Source organism: Cebus imitator, unplaced genomic scaffold, assembly GCF_001604975.1.
Source record: "Cebus imitator isolate Cc_AM_T3 unplaced genomic scaffold, Cebus_imitator-1.0 Scaffold265, whole genome shotgun sequence".
In the NCBI taxonomy this organism is placed as follows: Eukaryota; Metazoa; Chordata; class Mammalia; order Primates; family Cebidae; genus Cebus; species Cebus imitator.
Genome location: NW_016107580.1, coordinates 375,653 through 396,140, shown reverse-complemented (window position 1 = coordinate 396,140; position 20,488 = coordinate 375,653). Strand labels below are relative to the sequence as shown.

Sequence of the window (20,488 nt, the reverse complement as noted above, 5' to 3'; positions counted from 1 at the left end):
TATACCAAATCGAAGAAGCCAGACACAAAAGGACAAATACTATGTGATTCCGCTGATAGAAGGTACCTAGAATAGGCACATTCATAAGGAGAATAGAAGTTACCAGGGCCTGTAGAGAGGAAGGCATGGGGAATTAGTGTCTAATGGGTATAGAGTTTATTTGGGATTATAAAAAAGTTCTGGAAACGGTTAGTGGTGATGGTTGCACAACAATGTGAATATACTTAATGCCACTGGAAGTGTACAGTTAAAAATCGTTGAAATGGTAAATGTTGTGTATGATTAGAACAACAACCAAAAACACTTTGTTAATCAAAACACTGAGTGATATAATGTGGAGAAAGTGCTTTACAAAATGTGAGTCGTGATGGGGAATGCTCTGTTATTCAGTGGTCCAGCCTCTGCTCACTAAGCCAGCCATGTGCTGAGACTTGCTGTGGTACCTTGCAGATGGGACCCTGTGGTTCCTTCACAGGGGGCCTCACCAAACGATCCCAGACTGACTAAGTGAGGATCCATGGTCCTGGCTCTCAGGAGTTTCTGAGGTTTCACACAAGAATTGACATAGAAGATGTCTTTTGGTGTGGCCATACAGAAGGCTGCCTTGTAAAGGTCTAGAGAGGGGAATGTATGTGGTGGCTGCAGAATGATGTGTCGATTGTGCGGTCTCCTCCCCAGGGCCGGCAGACATTCCATCGCTTTGACAAGTTCAACTCCAAATACAACCCCGTGGGGGCCAGTGAGCTGCGTGACCTGTATTTGAAAACTGAAAACTATCTGGGAGGAGAATACTTTGCTCGGATGGTGAAGGTGAGTGAGCCCTCGGTCTCGCTAAGGCCTCTCAGATGCCTGCCAGCATCTGCCTTCAGAGGATGGGGCTCTGTGTGCCCCTGGCTCCTTCCCCTCCCTCTGTCCACCATCAGCTCAGGCAAGGGTGAGGTGCCCAGGCACCCAGTGCTGTGGCCTGGCTGCAGGGAAGAGGAGGGAAGCGTATCCACCTTGTCTGAGCTCACAGCATCTGGCCTGGCTTTCCTGTCTCTGCAGCCTGAACCTGGCTGGGTGCAGATGAGCTCCACGTGGACATGCTTCTGCTGTGGCCTGATTCTGCAGAAGACCTTCCTCCCCAGAGGGAGCCTCTGCTGAAGTGGAACAAGAGCTTATAGGAGCAGTCAGCCCTGGGGATTTAGATCAGTGCTTCCAGCCTCAGAGCAAGGTGGCTAGGGGAGCCACAGGACCCTGCTGGTGATGAGAGTGAGGGTCTCCCATGTAGCTGGGATGCTCTGGGTTTGACCCAAGTTTTCTTGTGCCAGGAGGTTGCCCGGGAGCTGGAGGAGAGCAAGTACCAGTACTCAGAGCCACGGCTCTCCATCTACGGCCGTAGTCTCGAGGAATGGCCCAACCTGGCCCACTGGTTCATCCAGCACAAGGTCTACTCCCCCAACATGCGCTGGATCATCCAGGTGCCCCGGATCTAGTAAGTGAGGTGGCCCTGCTGTCTGCCCTGTGCCCTCCGGAGGTGACAATCTGTCCCGCGTGGGCTGCCAAGTCTGCACTGCTGAGGGATGGGGCCTGATCTGGCACCAGCTTAGACTTGTCCTCTCCAGGGATTTTTCCATAGAAGGAGTGGTTAGCAAAGATGTCCACATGACACTAGAACTCTTAATCTTTGAAAAATATAGATGTTCAAAGTCCTTGGGGGATCTACCACCCTGCCTTCTTCTCATTGTGGGTTGAGGATGGATTGTCTTTTTGGTGAGCCCCAGAGTATGAGAAGAGCTGGTAGTGGTCTACATTGCTGGCCCTCTCCCTAGATGTCACTCAGATGGCTGCTGTCCTCTCCAGGTGGCTGGCCAGGGTGGGGCCCATGCCTCTAGGATGGCTAGCTTATGTGGTTTAGAGAAACAGAGTTGAGTAACAGAGTTTTTGGGTCACTGGGAATTTGAGCACTCATATCTCATACTCTTGGTGAGCCAGAATGCCACCATCCCCCTCCCAAGCTTCTGGCTTGAGAAAGTGCTCTGATGGGCAGGGGTAGGTGTGGAGCTTGCAAAGCAAGGCCAAGTATTTCAGACATTGCTGGGGGAGGAGGAGACAGGAGGAATCTGTGTTCAGGCCACACCTGACTTGACTCTGGGTGTTTAATGGGGACACAGGCAGCCTGAGGAAGTGACTGGGGCTGGTCTCTCACAGGGCAGGGGGCTGTTGGGTCCACCTGATACTTCAGTCTTTGCTATCCCCCAGTGACATATTTAGGTCAAAGAAGCTGCTGCCAAACTTTGGTAAGATGCTGGAGAACATCTTCCTGCCCCTTTTCAAGGCCACAATCAACCCCCAAGATCATCGAGAGCTTCACCTCTTTCTTAAATATGTAAGTGTGGGTGGTGACCCAGGCAGGGCTCATAGTGGCAGAGGAGGGAATGGATTCGCTGTGGACTGGGTCAGGTTTGCTCCCGCCCTTCACCACGATATCTCAGGTCCTGCCACCTGTGTTCCAGGCATGGGGTCACCAGCCCCAAGAAGCTGGATTTCTAAAATGTCCCCTTCTCCTCAGGGGCAGCTCTGGGAGTCAGTGGGTGGGGGTGGTGGTGATTGAAAACTGAGAACTATCTGGGAGGAGAGTACTTTGCTTGGATGGTCAAGGCGAGTGAGCCCTCAGTCTTGCTAAGGCCTCTCAGATGCCTGCCAGCATCTGCCTTCAAAGGGTGGGGGCCCTGTGTGTCCCTGGTCGTGGGGCAGGCCTTGCCGTCAGCGGGGAAGGCAGCAGTGGGCAAAGACCGGGAACTCAGTTCCTGCCAGGTGGGGCCCGAAAGGCTGGATCTAGCCCCCAGCAGCACCAAGCAGCAGCCTCAGGTCTTGTTTAGAAATGCAGACACTTCAATTCACCTGCTCACCTAACAACAAAGGTCCTCACACTATGTGTGATTAAGTATAAGCCTCCAAGACATATTTCCCTTCCAGATTCAGTGAGTTGTAGGAGGAGGAGAAGAGCAGTCCAGGAGAGACTTAACCAGGGAGGGAGGAGGAGGGGGTGGGAGCCAATCTCTTCCTCTGGATGCCTGGAATTGAGGGTGGAGGTGATGAATGATTTTCTATAGGGAGAGGCACAGAGGGGAGCCTGAGGGCTGGGGCAAGGGGAGGGAGTGATTGAATCTGTGTGCCCAGAAAGTGATTGGACAAGCTGAGGGACATCATTGAATTTATACTTTATACAAACGTATTCTGGCTGTTGTGTGGAGATGGCCCAGAAGAGAAGGTAGCTGGAGGTGGGGGATAGGTGAGGGTCAGAGCCTGCCTGGAGACAGGAGGGGAGCTTGACCCAGTGGAAACGGGTCTCACTCGTGGGTGCTTCTGCCGGGCCTGGCCCGATGCCACGATGTGATCTCACCGAAGCCTCACAATTACCCCATTACTATCACCATTTTGTTGTTAACAATAAGCAGAATTATTATGTGCTTGGTGTGTGTTAAACACGACATTAAGTGCTTTCCCTGGACTGTCTCATTTAATCCTCACCAAAGCCCGGTGAAGCTGCTAGCTCTAATTGACACACAAGGAAATTAAAACAGATCATAAAGCTAAAAAGTGGCAGAACTGGATTTGTATCCAAGCAGGCTGACTCCAGAGATGTGCCCTGAACCCCTATTCTGTGTTGCCTCCCAAGTAAGAACAGGGAGACACACAGCAGCTAGCAGCTTGTGGCTCTGAGCTGTGGCAGTGCAGGGACTCTGCACAGAGTGCAGGGCTTGGCGAGAAGGGGTGGGTGTAGACTTGGCAGGACCTGGACAGACTGAAGGAGGCATGAGAGGGGAGTCTTAGGATGCCTCACAGGTGCCTGGCTTTGCAGGAGCATGGATGATACACTGTTCGAAGGTTGCTGCCAGCAATGGAGGAAGAGTAGGTGTGAGGAGGAGGAGTGGTAGGAGGAGACAATGTATTTTGCACCCGAGGCTATGGGAGATGCAGTGGTGAGGCCCTGCTTTAGCTAGATAGAGCTCTGGAGAGAGGCTGAAATTATTCCCACACAGGGCCCCAGAAAGTTCATGTGAAGTATGGGGCTAGTGAGCCCAGAGCAGAGCTCAAGATCTACCCTGGTCCCCCAAACCCCTCGGCGTGCTTAGGGTTATAGCAGGGACTCTGTCATTTCCTTCAACACATAGGGCTCTGTGACAAGGAAGATTCTGGCCAAGACCCTCATGCTACCTTGGTCCTCTGGGCCCCTGCTGCCCCTGTAGGAACAAGAGAGGCCGGCAGACCTTGCTGGGGCCTAGGGCCTGGGCTGGTATCCCCCCAGTTGGGGCCAGTTGTGGATTAAGGGGGAGAGTCTCTTTCTCCCATCTGATATTCAGAGGCCCCTTTGGAAAGCACTGCCATGGCTGGGCAGATGGAGAGAGGCCTGGTAACAAGCCTCCCCTATGCGCCAAGAGCCCATGCCCTCCATGCATGTGTTCTTGGTTGGGGATGACCTCTGGGATCAGCCAGAAGTCTCCGGTGACTCTGGAGGGGTCCCCAGGGGTCCCAGCAGAGGTAGAACTGCAGTGGAAGGGTGGGAGTTTCCTGAGGCTACTCGAGCCCATCTCAGAGGGTAGCTCCCAGTGGGGACTGGAGAGCAGAGCTAGCTGCCTCCCAGGAGCCACAGCTCAGCCCAGCAAGGACCCTCTTCTCTGTGAGGCATCTGGCTGGATTCTCCTGGCCACACCTGGGCATGCCCTAGGGTATCCTCCACCTACAGCCCCAAAGAGTGCAAATTCAGTGCCCAGAGCCTGGTTTCTTTTTTTTGAGATGGAGTCTTGCTCTGTCACCCAGTCTGGGATGCAGTGGTGCGATCTCAGCTCACTGCAACCTCTGCCTCCAGGGATCAAGCGATTCACCTGCCTCAGCCTGCCAAGTAACTGGGACTACAGGCACACACCACCATGCCCAGTTAATTTTTGTATTTTTTTTTGGAGAGATGGGGTTTCACCATGTTGGTCGGGCTGGCCTCGAACTCCTGACCTTGTCATCCACCCACCTCAGACTTCCAAAGTGCTGGGATTACAGGCATGAGCCACTGCACCCGGCTGAGCCTGGTTTCTTGAGCAACTTCCTTAATTGCTTTGGCCCAGGTTTGCTCAACTGTGAAATGGGGCTCCACAGCCAATCTGTCCCTCCTGGGTTGCTCTGAGTTATGAATTAACTGATGTGCATGAAGTGCTTTGAGCAGGACCTGACACGTGATGTGTAGTAGGACCCTTTACCTTCATAGCTTGTTGCTGCTGCTGATGGCAGTGGCCATTGCTCCCTGCAGGCTGGCCTTGGCGCAGCAGAGGGGCGGGCAGTGGGCATGGCTGCCTCACCCTTTACCTGTCCTGGCAGTTTCCCCTGCTGTCACCACCTCCACACAGGGGCTTGGCACTCTCCTATCTCCCGTCCAGAGTACCTTTGGAAGCCCAAAGGGGCAGACTTTGGTGTTGTACCCACTCCTCATCCCTCAGAGGAATGTGGCCTCAGCCAGGCTATGGGATCCCCAGCTGAGGTGTGAACCTGAGGGCCCCAGACCCCCTGGCCTCTGGCAGCTGTGAGCCCCAGGAGGCTGAGCCAAGTCTGATCCTGGTCCTGCCTTGGCTTGGTGCTCAGGACCTTTCCTCCTGCCCAGGTGACAGGGTTTGACAGCGTGGATGATGAGTCCAAGCATAGTGACCACATGTTTTCTGACAAGAGCCCCAGCCCAGACGTCTGGACCAGTGAGCAGAACCCGCCTTACAGCTACTACCTGTACTACATGTATGCCAATATCATGGTGCTCAACAACCTCCGCAGGTGCGTGCAGCCTGCCCTCGCACACGCTTGGGTTCATGTGTTAGTACGTGCACACATGCACACATGCATGTGGCCCGTGTCCATGTGCACATGAACCAACACACATGTCCATGTGCTCACATACATCAAAATCCACAATACTTTCCAGCATGCTATATGAGGCATGTCTCCAGATCACATACATGCAGACATGCCCACCATAACACACGTGCCAGTACAGATATATATCGTGTACAGTATGCAATGCAGCCACAGCCCACGTGTCCACACGTTTATATGTACACACACTCACCAGTGCACATTCCAAGTGTACCTGTACCTCCCTGAGATAACAGAAGCATAGGACATGCCATCACACATGCGCGTTCACTTGCCACACCAGCAATGTCCACACGTGCATGTTCACTTAACACCACACAACAATGTCCACACGTGCATATTTTCATTCAACAAATTACTGCATCTGCTATGTGATAGGCACTGCCCTGGACACTGGATAAATAACAGGGAACAAAAAGACTAAATCCATACATGCCCTTTACAGGCAAAGGTCTTACAGGCAGAGGTTCCCACCAATATGCACACAGACAAGAGCCAGGAGTTGGCTACCCAGGGCAGTAGGACATTGAGCCATTCCCTTCCCTACAAGTCTTGCAACCCACCTGCCCCTGCTGGGCCCTGGGGCCTCACTAGCTGAGCCTAAACCGGTGCTAGTTGGTGGGTGTGGAGGTTTAGAATGGGGCCCTGATAGAAAGAAATGGCCTGGTGGGGTGGAGGCAGTCCTGGACTGAGCTTTTGGAGATGGTAGCTCTGGTTCTGGCTTTGCCAAAGACCTGCATGGAACATAGACTTCACTCTCTGGGCCTTGGTTTGCCCATTTTCGTAACAGAGAGGTCAGACTCTGGTTTCTCATGGCCTTCCCTGCTCTGGAATTCTATGAATGCAGGACACAAGGCTGGGAGAGGAATATAGGAGAGTGGCTGGAGGGCACAGCAGGTTCTCTTTCTACTTCAAGGCCCACTCTTTACCCCTAGAGATGATGCTTCTTGGTTCTAAGGGGCTCTGGGACCTGGGCCTCTGCATTTTAGGAGGGGTAGTTTCCAGGGTACACTGGGTCAGCACAGCTGACCATGGGTGGTTATTCCCCCTGGAGCTGGCCCTGAGCTGAAGCTGCAGGCCCCAGGCAGAGCCAACTGGGGGGTTCTTCCTGATCAGGGGCTCTCTTCTCTTACAGGGAGCGCGGCCTGAGCACATTCCTGTTCCGGCCGCACTGTGGGGAGGCCGGCTCCATCACCCACCTGGTGTCTGCCTTCCTTACTGCTGACAACATTTCCCACGGGCTGCTCCTCAAGAAGGTAACCAGGTCACTCTCGGGAGCCTGCCCTGCAGCAACTGCCCTGCTCTGGGCTCCTGGGAGGCTTGGCCAGTGAGGCCAGAAAGCTGGGCCGTCTTCTGGGATGGGATGTCTGTCGTTATCTTGGTTTCATTTTAAATTATGAAAGTAATATAATCAAACTCATCACAATTTCAATTTTCCAAAAATTGGAGAAATGAAAAAAAGCCAGCCCTTATTGCTATTACGTTAATAGAAATAGCCATTATTAACTTTTTAGTATATCCAATTTCTGTATTTTATCCAGAGCATATTTTAATGTGTTTATTATCATAATGAACACCGAATATGGCTGCTTTGTCCCTGTTGTATGATAAGCATTTTTTGATGCTGCAACATAATGTCTATGCTCTTCCTTCCAAAGGCTGTTGTTGGATGAAGGGTCTGCCACTTTGTAATTGACTCAAGAAGTCCACACTAGTTGAACACAAGAGTCCATCCACCTTTTCAATGGTGTACCTTTGAGCTCTGTGCATATAGTCTTCTTCATATTTTGGATCACTTTCCAGTGGCACGACGTTTAATCAAAATGCTCCCTTTCCCTCTTCCCGGCAAGGTGTAACCATGGGTCACATTTTTTTGGTGGGGGTGGGTGCTACAGTAGAAAACCACTCTATCCTGGGCAAGTCCACCCTTTAGGTCCCTTCAGAGCTCATCTCCCAGGAGCTGGGGTGTTCAGTCTCAACCTGGCTGTTTGCAGTCAAAGCAACAAAACAATTAAAGTGGGGCATCTTCTAGACTGGGTCCATGCCTAGGGGAAAGGAGCTGAAGGTGAAGGCTGGGGTGGGCTGCCCTTCCTGCCCTGAGCCTTGCCTCCAGTTTGGAGCAAAAGTGGGTGCTTCCAACAGTGGGTAGAGGCACCAGGGATGCAATGTAGAAATGAGATGAACAGTGAGGAAGAGGAATGTGTGTCTGGGTGTTCTGGCTTCCAGGAACTCAGGTTGAGGACTTGGGCAGACACTGTTCAGATCCCTGGTTTCCACTGGTGAATGCTTCTTCCCTCCTTTTCTCCCTTCCCTTTTCCCTTCTCTCTCTGGCACTTGTCACATGAGTTTGGTGGTTCTTTTGCAGAGTCCGGTATTGCAGTATCTCTACTACCTTGCTCAGATCCCCATTGCCATGTCTCCTCTTAGCAACAACAGTTTGTTTCTCGAATATTCCAAGAACCCTCTGAGGGAATTCCTGCACAAGGGACTGCACGTTTCCCTTTCCACCGATGACCCCATGCAGTTCCACTACACGAAGGTGAGGACTTTGGGGTGAGGATGGTAGTGCCTCAGTAGGAATCAGTCCTAGCCTGTCTTCCCATTTCAGGGACCTAAGCCCATGGCTCAGTTCTGCTTTTGGAGTGGGGCTGGTGGCCCAGTGAAGACAGAAGGGAAGTCACTGGTGGGAGAAAATTGTGCCTTCCAGGAACCCTCTCTTTGGGGTTCTCGAACCCTCAAAGGCACAATTTAGTATTAGTATCTTTGCCTTCCTCTATTTTCCCTTTCTTTGACATTTATGAGCTCTGTGATCTTGGTAAAGTTATTAGCTCTCTGGATCAAGTTCCTCTTCATCTGTAAAATGGAGATTAAATTGTCTCTACCCCTACCTTGTGAGGATTCATGAAGACAATGAATCAAAGGTTCTAGTGTAGTGTCTGCATATATCCAAAATATTTCTAAATACCTTTTAAATCAATGCTATTACAATTTCTACATGTTGGGTCTCGGAAAAGAAGAGGAAGGGAAAGGTGGTGTCATGCATGGGACCAGCCGCAACTGTACCCAGCATGTTTCGATGGTGTTGATGAGACCAGCCATTGTTTACCACAAAAAGAAGCACCAGGGTCTTTTAGGACAGTGGTTCTCCAACTTCTTGGTCTCTGGACCCTTTTATACTCTTAAGAATTGAAGTTCTCAAAGATCTGTTGTTTATGTGGATTATATCTACTGATATTTAACATGTTAGAAATGAATAAGAAATTTAAAATATTATTTAAAAACTATATCAATAAACCAATTAAATGTTACATAATAATTTTTTTTTCTGAAAAGTAACAGTACCCCCTGCCTTTGTTTTGCATTTTTAAGCCTCTTTAATGCCTTAATGGAAGTCAGCAGGACTCTCCTAGCCACTTCTGCATTTGATTTGTGTTTAGTCAAAATATATAAAAATAGAAAATCTTGCTTCATGAAAATACATAATTGGAAAAGAGAAGATCTTTCAAAACGTTTTAGGACCTTCAGCGGGTCTTGACCTGTACTTTGAGAACCACTGCTCTAGGCTACAGCAGCAGTGGGGTGGGGAAGAGGTCATAGAGGGCTCATGAATAGACACTTCACATCCCAGAAGGGAAGCAAAACCACAGCTCAAACCCAGATCCTTCTGGGAGTACGCCATTTTACCACCTATCCTATGATCATTTATTTTTCTTTTTTTTATTTTTTAAAATTCTTTTTATTTCTAGGGGTTTTTGCCTTATCTATATATGGCAATATTATTAGCCATGTAACTCCACAAGTCTTATTATATTGACATGAAGTTATCTTTGCTGCAGTTAGTGCTTTTTCTGTATAATTTTACCTTGTTGCTGGCATTCATTCATTCACTGAATATACACAGTGAGCACCTGCTGTGCCGAACACTAATGAACAAAATGGACAAGAATCTGTGGTCTCATAGAGTTTTCTTGCTAGAGAGCAAGTGCTAAAAGTGGCATGACTAGAGGGCTTGTCACGGGAGAGCAGAGACAGGCATCCTGGTGACTGGTACAGGGCTTCAACATGAGCTCTCAGTGCTGGTCAATGAATAAATCTGGAGATGTGATTTTAGATCTTTGATAACCCATGATTTCACGGAAGATCTTAGGCATTGAAGGTGTGACATTTGATGATCCAGGTGCTATTTAGTGAGGAAAAGTTAAACCTGCAGTGTCTGATATTATCTTTGAACATATGTGAAGGGTTGATTTGGATATTCTCCCGTCTAATCCACATGCTTTGGGGGAGGGTCTAGGAAGCACTTATGGAAGAATACGCCATTGCAGCTCAAGTGTGGAAGCTGAGCACGTGCGACCTGTGTGAGATCGCCAGGAACAGCGTGCTGCAGAGTGGCCTCTCGCATCAGGTATGCAGTGTGATGGTGCCACCTGGGAAGTCTCTCTCCTGGGAAGGCTGCCTGCTATATGCCAGGCACCTTCCAAGCACTGGGGATCTGTGACAACACAGCAGGCAGGGCCTCTGACACTCAGGCATGGGGAGAGGAAATGCAGCAGCCTCCTGCATTTCGATGGCTGCTTCCTCACCCTTTTCAGACCTCTACGGCTCCTCGTAGAGGCCTTCCCTGATCGCCCATTCTAAAATAGCCACACACTTGCTATTATTCTCTGTCCCCTTAATCTGTTTTTCTCCATAACATTTATTCCTGCTAATATTTAGTTATGTGTTCTTCTGTCTTTCCCTCTAGAATATAAGCTCTGTGAGGGCAGAGGCTTGTTCAAATTATATCCCTGGGCCCTAGATAGTCCCTGGCACAGAGCAGGAGCTCAATATTTCTTGAATAGATGGGAACAGTATCTAGACTGAATAAAAACCTAGACAATGGGACCGAGACATGTGTCATTTTTTTTAAAAGCCCTGTAATTCTGAGATGGCACTAGCAGCACTGAGACCCATGTTCTGATTTATCTTAGGTCTGCTGACACTTCCCTGGGTGATGTCACTGGTTGGGGAGAGGTTGCATTAGGAGCTTCCCTTGTTGGATGATGATGCAGCAGAGTTAAAGGCTTAAGATTTTTTTTTTCCTTTATAATTTTTATTTATTTTACTTTAGGTTCTGGGGTACATGTGTGGGTCATGCGGGGTTGTTGCATAGGTGCATACTATATCCAGCATTTCTCCCCATGTTATCCCTCCCCTACCCCCCTGCAACTGCCCCCAGTGTGTGATGCTCCTCTCCCTGAGTCCACGTGTTCTCATTGTTCAACACTGCCTATAAGTGAGAACATGTGGTGTTTGGTTTTCTGTTCTTGTGTCAGTTTGCTGAGAATGATGGTTTCCAGATTCATCCAAGTCCCTAAAAAGGACACAAACTCGTTTTTTATGGTAGTTAGGTATTCCATGGTGTGTTGTGCCACATTTGCTTTGTCCAGTCTATCACTGATGGGCATTTGGGTTGGTTCCAGGTCTTTGCTATTGTACAAAGGGTGGCAATTAACATACATGTGCATGTGTCTTTATAGTAGAATGATTTATAGTTCTTTGGGTATGTACCCAGTAATGGGATTGCTGGGTCAAATGGAATTTCTATTTCTAGATCCTTGAGAAATCGCCACACTGTCTTCCACAGTGGTTGAACTAATTTACACTCCCACCAACTGTGTAAGAGTGTTCCTATTTCTCCACATCCTCTCCGGTATCTGTTGTCTCCAGATATTTTTAATGATCACCATTCTAACTGGCGTGAGATGGTATCTCAATGTGGTTTTGATTTGCATTTCTCTAATGACCAGTAAGGATGAGCATTTTTTCATGTTTGTTGGCCTCATATATGTCTTCTTTTGAAAAGTGCCTGTTCATATCCTTTCGCCCACTTTTGAATGGGGTCGGTTGGTTTTCTCTTGTATATCTGTTTTAGTTCTTTGTAGATTCTGGATATCAGCCCTTTGTCAGATAGGTAGACTGCAAAATTTTTTTCCCATTCTGTTGGTTGCTGGTTCGCTCTAATGATGGTTTCTTTTGCTGTGCAGAAACTCTGGAGTTTAATTAGATCCCATTTGTCTATCTTGGCTTTTGTTGCCATTGCTTTTGATGTTTTAGTTATGAAGTCCTTGCCTATGCCTGTGTCCTGGCTTGTTTTGCTTACGTTTTCTTCTAGTGTTTTTATTGTGTTAAGTTTTATATTTAAATCTTTAATCCATCTGGAGTTAATTTTAGTGTAAGGTGACAGGAAGGGGTCCAGTTTCTGCTTTCTACACATTGCTAGCCAGTTTTCCCAACATCATTTATTAAACATGGAGTCCTTTCCCCCATTGCTTGTTTTTTGTCAGGTTTGTCAAAGATCAGATGCTTGTAGATGTGTGGTGTTGCTTCTGAGGCCTCTGTTCTGTTCCATTGGTCTATGTCTCTGTTTTGGTACCAGTACCATGCTGTTTTGATTACTGTAGCCTTGTAGTATAGTTTGAAGTCCGGCAGTGTGATGCCTCTGGCTTTGTTCTTTTTGCTTAGGATTGTCTTGGCTATGCAGGCTCTCTTATGATTCCATATGAAGTTTAAAGTGGTTTTTTTCCAGTTCTGTGAAGGTCATGGGTAGCTTGATGGGGATGGCATTGAATCTATAAATTACTTTGGGCAGTATGGCCATTTTCACGATATTGATTCTTCCTAAACATAAGCATGGAATGTTTTTCCATCTGTTTGTGTCCTCTCTTATTTCATTGAGCAGTGGTTTGTAGTTCTCTTTGAAGAGATCCTTTAAATTGTTAGTTGTATTCCTAGGTATTTTATTCTCTTTGTAGCAATTGTGAATGGGAGTTTGCTCTTGATTTGGCTGTTTGTCTGTTATTGGTATATAAGGAATGCTTGTGATTTCTGCACATTGATTTTGTATCCTGAGACTTTGCTGAAGTTGCTTATCAGTTTGAGAAGATTTTGGGCTGAGACAATGGGGTCTTCTAAATACACAATCATGTCATCTGCAAATAGAGACTGTTTGACTTCCTCCTTTCCTAATTGAATACCCTTTATTTCTTTTTCTTGCCTGATTGCTCTGGCTAGAACTTCCCATACTATATTGAATAGGAGTGGTGAGAGAGGGCATCCATGTCTAGTGCCTGATTTCAAAGGGAATTCTTCTAGCTTTTGCCTGTTCAGTACAATATTGGTTATAGGTTTGTCATAAATCGCTTTTATCATTTTATGATATGTTCCATCAATACCTAGTTTACTGAGAGTTTTTAGCATGAAGAGCTGTTGAATTTTGTCGAAGGCCTTCTCTGCATCAATTGAGATAATGATGTGGTTTTTGTCTTTGGTTCCGTTTATGTGATGGATTGTTTATGGACTTGTGTGTGTTGAACCAGCCTTGCTTCCCTGCGATGAACCTTACTTGATCGTGATGAGTAAGCTTTTTGATGTGCTGTTGCATTCGGTTTGCCAGTATTTTATTGAAGATTTTTTGTGGCGATGTTCATCATGGATATAGGCCTGAAGTTTTCTTTTTTAGTTGAGTCTCTGCCTGGTTTTGGTATCAGGACGATGTTGGTCTCATAAAATGAGTTAGGGAGGATTCCCTCTTTTTGTATTGTTTGATATAGTTTCAGAAGGAATGGAACCAGCTCCTCTTTGTACGTCTGGTAGAATTCAGCTGTGAACCCATTTGGACCTGGACTTTTTTTGGCTGGTAGGCTATTTATTGCTGCCTCAACTTCAGCCCTTGTTATTGGTCTCATCAGGGTTTCGACTTCCTCCTGGTTTAGTCTTGGTAGAGTACACTTGTCCAGGAATTTATTCATTTCTTCCTTGTTTACTGGTTTATGTGTATAGAGCTGTTTGTAGTAATCTCTGATGGTAGTCTGTATTTCTTTGGGATCAGTGGTGATATCCGCTTCATCTTTTTTAATTACATCTATTTGATTCTTCTCTCTTTTCTTTTTTATTAGTCTGGCTAGCGGTTTATTTTGTTGATCTTTTGAAAAAACCAGCTCCTGGATTTATTGCTTTTTTGAAGGGTTTTTTTGTGTCTCTGTCTCCTTCAGTTCAGCTCTGATCTTGGTTATTTCTTGTCTTCTGCTAGCTTTTTAGTTTTTTTGATCTTCCTCTTCTAGCCCTTTCAATTTTGATGATAGGGTGTCAATTTTAGATCTTTCCTTGTTTCTCATGTGGGCATTTACTGCTATAAATTTCCCTCTTGACATTGCTTTAAAGGTGTCCCAGAGATTCTGGTAAGTTGTGTCTTCATTCTGATTGGTTTCGAAGAACACCTTTATTTTTGCCTTCACTTCATTGTTTATCCAGTCAACACTCAGAGGCAAGTTGTTCAGTTTCCAAGTGGTTATGCAGATTTGAGTGTGTTTCTTAATCCTGAGTTCTAATCTGATTGCACTGTGGTCTGATAGACTTTTTGTTATGATTTCCATTCTTTTGCATTTGCTGAGGAGTGATTTGCTTCCAATTATGTGGTCAATTTTAGAGTAAGTGCAATGTGGTGCTGAGAAAAATGTATATTCTGTGGATTTGGGACGCAGCGTCCTGTATATGTCTATTAGGTCCACTTGGTCTAGCTCTGCATTCAAGTCCTGGATGTCCTTGTTAATTTTCTGTCTTGTTGATCTGTCTCGTATAGACAGTAGAGTGTTGAAGTCTCCCACTATTATTGTATGGGAGTCTAAATCTCGTTTTAGGTTGTTAAGAACTTGCTTTATACATCTGGGTGCTCCTGTGTTGGGTTCGTATTTAGGATAGTTAGCTATTCTTATTAGATTGATCCTTTTACCATTATGTAATGCCCTTCTTTGTCTCTTTTGATCTTTGTTGGTTTGAAGTCAGTTTTATGAGACTAGGATTGCAACCCCTGCTTTTTTTTTTTAATCTCCATTTGCTTGGTAAATCATCCCTTTATTTTGAGTCTATGTGTGTCTTTGTATGTGAGATGGGTTTCCTGAATACAGCACACTGATGGGTCTTGACTTTTTACCCAGTTTGCTAGTCTGTGTCTTTTGATTGGGGCGTTTAGGCCATCTACATTCAATGTTAATATTGTTATGTGAATTTGATCCTGCCATTTTGTTACTGGCTGGTTTTCTTGGCCATTAGTTGACTCATTTTTCTTCATTGCATTTTTGGTCTTTGTCACTTGGTGTGCTTTTGCAGTGGCTGGTACCTGTTCCTTTCTGTGCTTCGTGTTTCTTTCAGGAGCTCTTGTAGGGCAGGTCTGGTGGTGACAAAATCTCTCAGTAATTGCTTGTCTGTAAACAATTTGGTTTCTTCTTCACTTATGAAGCTTAGATTGGTTGGATATGAGATTCTGGGTTGAAAGTTCTTTTCTTTAAGGATGTTGAATATTGGCCCCACTCTCTTCTGGCTTGCAGGGTTTCTGCTGAGAGATCCGCTGTGAGTCTGATTGGCCTCCCTCTGTGGGTGACCTAATCTTTCTCTCTGGCTGCCCTTAGCATTTTTTCTTCATTTCAACCCTGGTGAATCTGACGATTATTATGTGCCTTTGGGTTGCTCTTCTTGAGGAATATCTTTGTGGACTTCTCTGTATTTCTTGGATTTGAATGTTGGACTGCCTTGCTAGGCTTGGGAATTTCTCCTGTATAATATCCTGGAGTGTGTTTTCCAGCTTGGGTTCATTCTTCCCGTCATATTCAGGTACAATGATCAAGCATAGATTAGGTCTTTTCACATAATCCCGTATTTGTTGAAGGCTTTGTTCATTTCTTTTCACTCTTTTTCTCTCGTCTTGTCTTCTCGCTTTATTTCATTGAGTTGTTCTTCAATCTCTGATATTCTTTCTTCTGCTTGATCAATCTGGCTATTAAAACTTGTGTTTGTTTCACGTAGTTCTTGTACTGTGTTTTTCAACTCCATCAAGTCGTTTATGTTCTTCTCTAAGCTGGTTATTCTAGTTAGCATTTCATCTAACCTTTTTTCAAGGTTTTGGTTTCTTTGCATTGAGTTAGAATGTGTTCCTTTAGCTCAGAAAAGTTATTATCCACCTTCTGAAGTCTGTTTCTGTAAATTCATCACATTCTTTCTTGATCATGTTGTGTTCCCATGTTGTTGAGGAGCTGTGATCCCTTGAAGGAGAAGAGGTGTTCTGGTCTTTGATGGTTTCATCTTTTTTGTCCTTTTTTTCCCCATCTTTGTGGGTTTACCTGGCTGTAATCTCAGGGAGCTGCTTGATGAGGTTGCTTGTCTGCCTGTCGAGGCACTGCTGGGTTTCTAGGGACTCCTTCAGGTTACTAGGTAAGCTTCCTGTGTCTTTTGTTTACACTGGGAGGTTAGGTCTGTGTGTTCCACTGACCTGGAGATGCTGCTAGGTGGTCAAGAACACCATCCCACTGCTATGTAGGCTTCCTGTGTTTTTTGTTAAAACATGATACCTAGTCCCACTCCTTTAATGGTGGCTTGTGTCTTTCCTCCAAAGGGCTGGATCATTCAGGGTTCAGCTCAGACTGAAGAACTGGCTGCCTAATCCACTAGAGTTAGTGCTTCAGCCCTTGGGTTTTTCAGGGAGGGTAGGGACCCACCCAGCAGCACCATCTGTCTTCCTGGTTTCAGTTCCCTGTCTCTCTGGGCAGGGGGAGGGGGCACTAGCTCAGTCCACAGGCCTCTGCTAGCCAGCTTATGGGCTTATGTGTTTGCTTAGATCTGTGCGCCAATCCGGACAATATCCTGATTATTCAACTCTGCGCTTGTAATTCCTGGTGCTTGACTGGCAAAGATCCCCTGTTCTGTGTATTGCTGAGGCTTTGGGGGAAGTGCTGTATCTGGACTGGAGTGCCAGAGAGGGAGCCTCTGACTCACTGGTCAGTTGTACTTTCTGGGTGAAGTGGCACCCCTCCCCGCCTTGGTCTGCCCTGCCTGGGCTTTGCTTACTGTCTGACCAGACCTGTTGAAATGCACCTGGTTCCTTGGAACTAGGAGATCTCTCAATTTCTGCATCTCTCTCCCTGGGTGTTGTGTGCTGGAGTTGTGTCTATTCGGCCATCTGGACTCCCTCCCCAGGCTTAAGATTCTTTTCATGTGCAGTATGGTTCCTTGGATTGGCTCTCCCCAGAAACACTGTCCTTGTCGGCTCTCTGGAGGGACTTCTTAATTAAAGCTTACCTCCTTCCCCATCCCCAGCAGCTGCTGCAGACCTTATCATCTTTTCTCTCTGATCAAGGAAAGCACAGCCAGGAATGAAGGGCAGTCTGAGGATGACTGAGGTTGTAAGGGTGACATCCTTGAGGACACGGAGGCCAGGAGGAATTTTATGAGTCCTGTGGAGATAAGATGTCCTGACTGAAGATCAGCTTCAGGGAGACTAGTCTGATTTGCTGTGACTGATGTCAAAGCTGCCCATGTGGCTATAGAAAGTGAATCAAAAGTATATTGTTTCATTTGTATTTCTCTTGGTCCACAGGAAAAGCAAAAGTTTCTGGGACAAAATTATTATAAAGAAGGACCTGAAGGAAATGATATTCGAAAGACAAATGTTGCTCAGATCCGGATGGCATTCCGATATGAGACCTTATGCAATGAGCTCAGCTACCTGTCTGATGCCATGAAATCAGAAGAGATCACTGCCTTGACCAAATAGCTCCAGCATTTGACATGCATTTTAACTTTTTGGTTTAATTTCAAGTCTGCTGTGGCTAACAGTGGTCAAGATTCCAAACTAGGACTTTCCTCTTTGAAGAGGATGCCTCTGAAGAAATTTCAAACTGATGATTTTGGTTGCACTGCTCACTTTAAGAATTAACATGCTCACGTTTGTTAGTATTTCTGAGTAACAAGATGGCGACTTCTCCTTTGGGGATCTGGGAGCTGGGCAATTGTCTATACTTGTTCTTAATTTTTCAAGTATTTCTCTTGAAACTGCCAGTGCTTGAACTGTTGGGGCCAGGATTTTCCATGGTCAGATGCCAAGTGACATGAGGTCTGTGTGGTTTTCTGCCATACTTTTCTCCATTGGCCCAAATAGGCTAATTGATGATAGTTTTTCATTTCAGCCTCTGGATGGCTGGCCGCCTTAAACACAATCAATTTCAAAGCTCCATTTCATAAACAGGCTACTTTGTGGAAGTTAAAATGGAAGACTTCCTTCTTGACAATTTGTGTTTTTAGTGAAGTTCTTAAACCGTTTTATTTAGCCCTCCTCCCCGCTTTCTAGTTGGAAGCCAAATGTACTCATTAAAACAGCCACTCCTATTCTGAGTCTTGGTTTCTTCACCTACAAAGTGAGGGTTTGGACTAGATGAGTGGCTTTCAGGGTGTTCTGTGAATCCCCTCATGAATACTTTAGAGTGGGGGAGGAAAGGGAGTGACATTCAGGGGCTGTCAAAGGGACTCTGCATTCATTAGTTTTACACTGCAACTGCTACATAACATTTTCACTTGAATGAAGAACTCCGAAAAACACAGGACTAGATGGATGATCTCTGTTCCTTTTGGCTCTAATACTCTATGACTGCAGGCCAATTATCACTTCACCAATTAAGAGGTGGGAGAAGTGAAATTTACTTAAGGTTGCACAGCTAATAAGTAATAATAGGCCTACTACTGGGTTTCCTTATTCCAAATCCTGTCCTTTCCCCACTATTCCATTAGACCTCACAAATGTTAGTTGTGTGTGTGTTCTTTCATCAACATAATCTGGTGCATTTTTTTTAAGGCAAAATTTTCCCCTTACCTACTATGATGACTTTAGAAGATACAATGGTCCCAGGGGCCAAGTAGAAAGCATTTTAAAAGATCAATCTGAATTAAGCTTTACCAATGTACTCTTATTCTGTGTTACTAGTGCCTGGTATGTAGCAGGTGCTCAATGAATACATATTCAATAAGTTAATTTCTTTTGGCAATATTTTAAGGACATGTGCTCTTAGTACTCAAGAGGCTGCTCAACTATAGCCTGTTCCTGCAGTCAAATTCAGACTACAAGAGGCCTTTTTGAATCATTATAGTTAGAAGAACCCTATTTCTGCCTGTGAACTTATTTGACTTTAGATTATCTCCTCTTGTGACTTTATGCCTGTCTCCTCCACTGGTGAATTTAGCATATGGAACTATAAACACAGTATTTTTACTAGGCAAATATATATACTATCTTGCAGCTAATTATGAAATTGAATAAAAATCCATTGTTATATTAGGGATTATTTTTGAAAAGCCCCCCATTTGTAAACATTTGCCCTAACATAGGAAATATTGTGTAGTTTCTCATTGTCATTTTATCTGTATCAGGTATCTTTTTTTAAATTGTTAAATAAAATCTGTTAGGACTGTGGCTCAAATATTTAAAACTATTTCAAGATAATCATATTTAAAACAAATGTTTAAAGTTTTTTTTACTCTAAGATTGGGCACCATGAAAAGCTATCAATAATAACAGCTAATTTATCTTTTACTAAGACTCAGACATGAATGACATTCGCTAGGAAAACACAAAATTTTCAAACTGAAGCTCACTAGACCCAGAAGATACATCTTTGCTATCATTTTCTCTAACTCCTATCCTGTTATAGTTCATAAGCAAAGCTATACATGTTCATTTTCTCTTCCTGGGATATTATTTTAGTCTGTCCAGCTAACACCTATTGGATTTTACCTGTCCTGCAAGCTTTTCAGACATCTTTTCTATAGTACTTTGTGCTTTTATTACATTGTTATACTTAATTGGCCTTTTGGGGAACAAATCCCTACTTTCTTTTGCGTTTGCAATTGGAATAAATGGCAATTAATTGTATATTGGCTCAGATTTCTAAAGGAACAGGTTTTGAGGCATGTTATCCCTTACTTACCCATAAGGGCTCAAGTTCACTTTACGTGTTACTTCAAATTGTATCGCTGAAACGATCGACATCATTGCTCTTTGCCTAGTGAAAACAAATCACAGCTCCTGGGTTGATATTTATCATGGCCTCATGGATTAGAAAACAGCTGAAGGCACATCTCTCTTGCTTTCTCTTCTGAGTGTTGGTGAAACAATATTCTTCATTTCCTGGGTTTGAGACACGACTGAAGGTGATATATCCAAATATTCTATGACTGAACTATGACCATTATAAAGAACAAGTGTAACTAATTCTAATAAAAAGAACACTAACCAGACACACATACTTCCTTGGAAATTTTAGACTATAAAGTACAAGATTATCAAAACCTATCTCTGCAAAGGCTTTTATGTCTTTTCAGTAAAATGTGAATTTCTCCACAGTATGGTATCAGCAAATTAACTACCAACTGTCATTCATTCTTATGTCTTTGCACTTTTCAGCACTAAGATTCTACAATGCTTCTCAAATTACATTCTTATATTTTGGAAATGATTTTACAAGGTAAACAAACTACAATAGGGTTGAGTATTTTCTTATTTTTACTGTCTGTTGCGGTAGGGGTCCACAACCCCTGGGCTGTGGACAGTACCGTCTGCCACTTGTTAGGGACCTGGCCACACAGCGGGAGTTGAGTGGTGGGCGAGTGAGCATTACAGCCTAAGCTCCACCTCCTGTCAGATCAGTGGCAGTATTAAATTCTCAAGGAGCGTGAACTCTATTGTGAACTGCGCATACAAGGGATCTAGTCTCATGCAGATTATGAGACTCTA

General features: G+C 45.3%; 1 protein-coding gene across 11 annotated transcripts in view; it reads left to right on the top strand.

The window, feature by feature from the left end:
* AMPD3 (adenosine monophosphate deaminase 3) overlaps positions 1–18,725 on the top strand; it is a 57,993-nt gene extending 39,268 nt beyond the window's left edge. For 10 of the 11 annotated variants that reach the window (XM_037728417.1, XM_017500291.2, XM_017500286.1 and 7 more), the window contains 8 exons: positions 679–810; positions 1,311–1,474; positions 2,242–2,368; positions 5,633–5,796; positions 7,031–7,151; positions 8,261–8,434; positions 10,190–10,300; positions 17,303–18,725. In XM_037728417.1, coding sequence (XP_037584345.1) covers positions 679–810; positions 1,311–1,474; positions 2,242–2,368; positions 5,633–5,796; positions 7,031–7,151; positions 8,261–8,434; positions 10,190–10,300; positions 17,303–17,479 — 1,170 coding nt within the window. In that variant the 3' untranslated portion in view covers positions 17,480–18,725. The remainder of the gene's footprint in view (positions 1–678; positions 811–1,310; positions 1,475–2,241; positions 2,369–5,632; positions 5,797–7,030; positions 7,152–8,260; positions 8,435–10,189; positions 10,301–17,302) is intronic. The other variant, XM_037728420.1, reaches the window with a different exon arrangement.
* Positions 18,726–20,488: the final 1,763 nt, after the last annotated feature.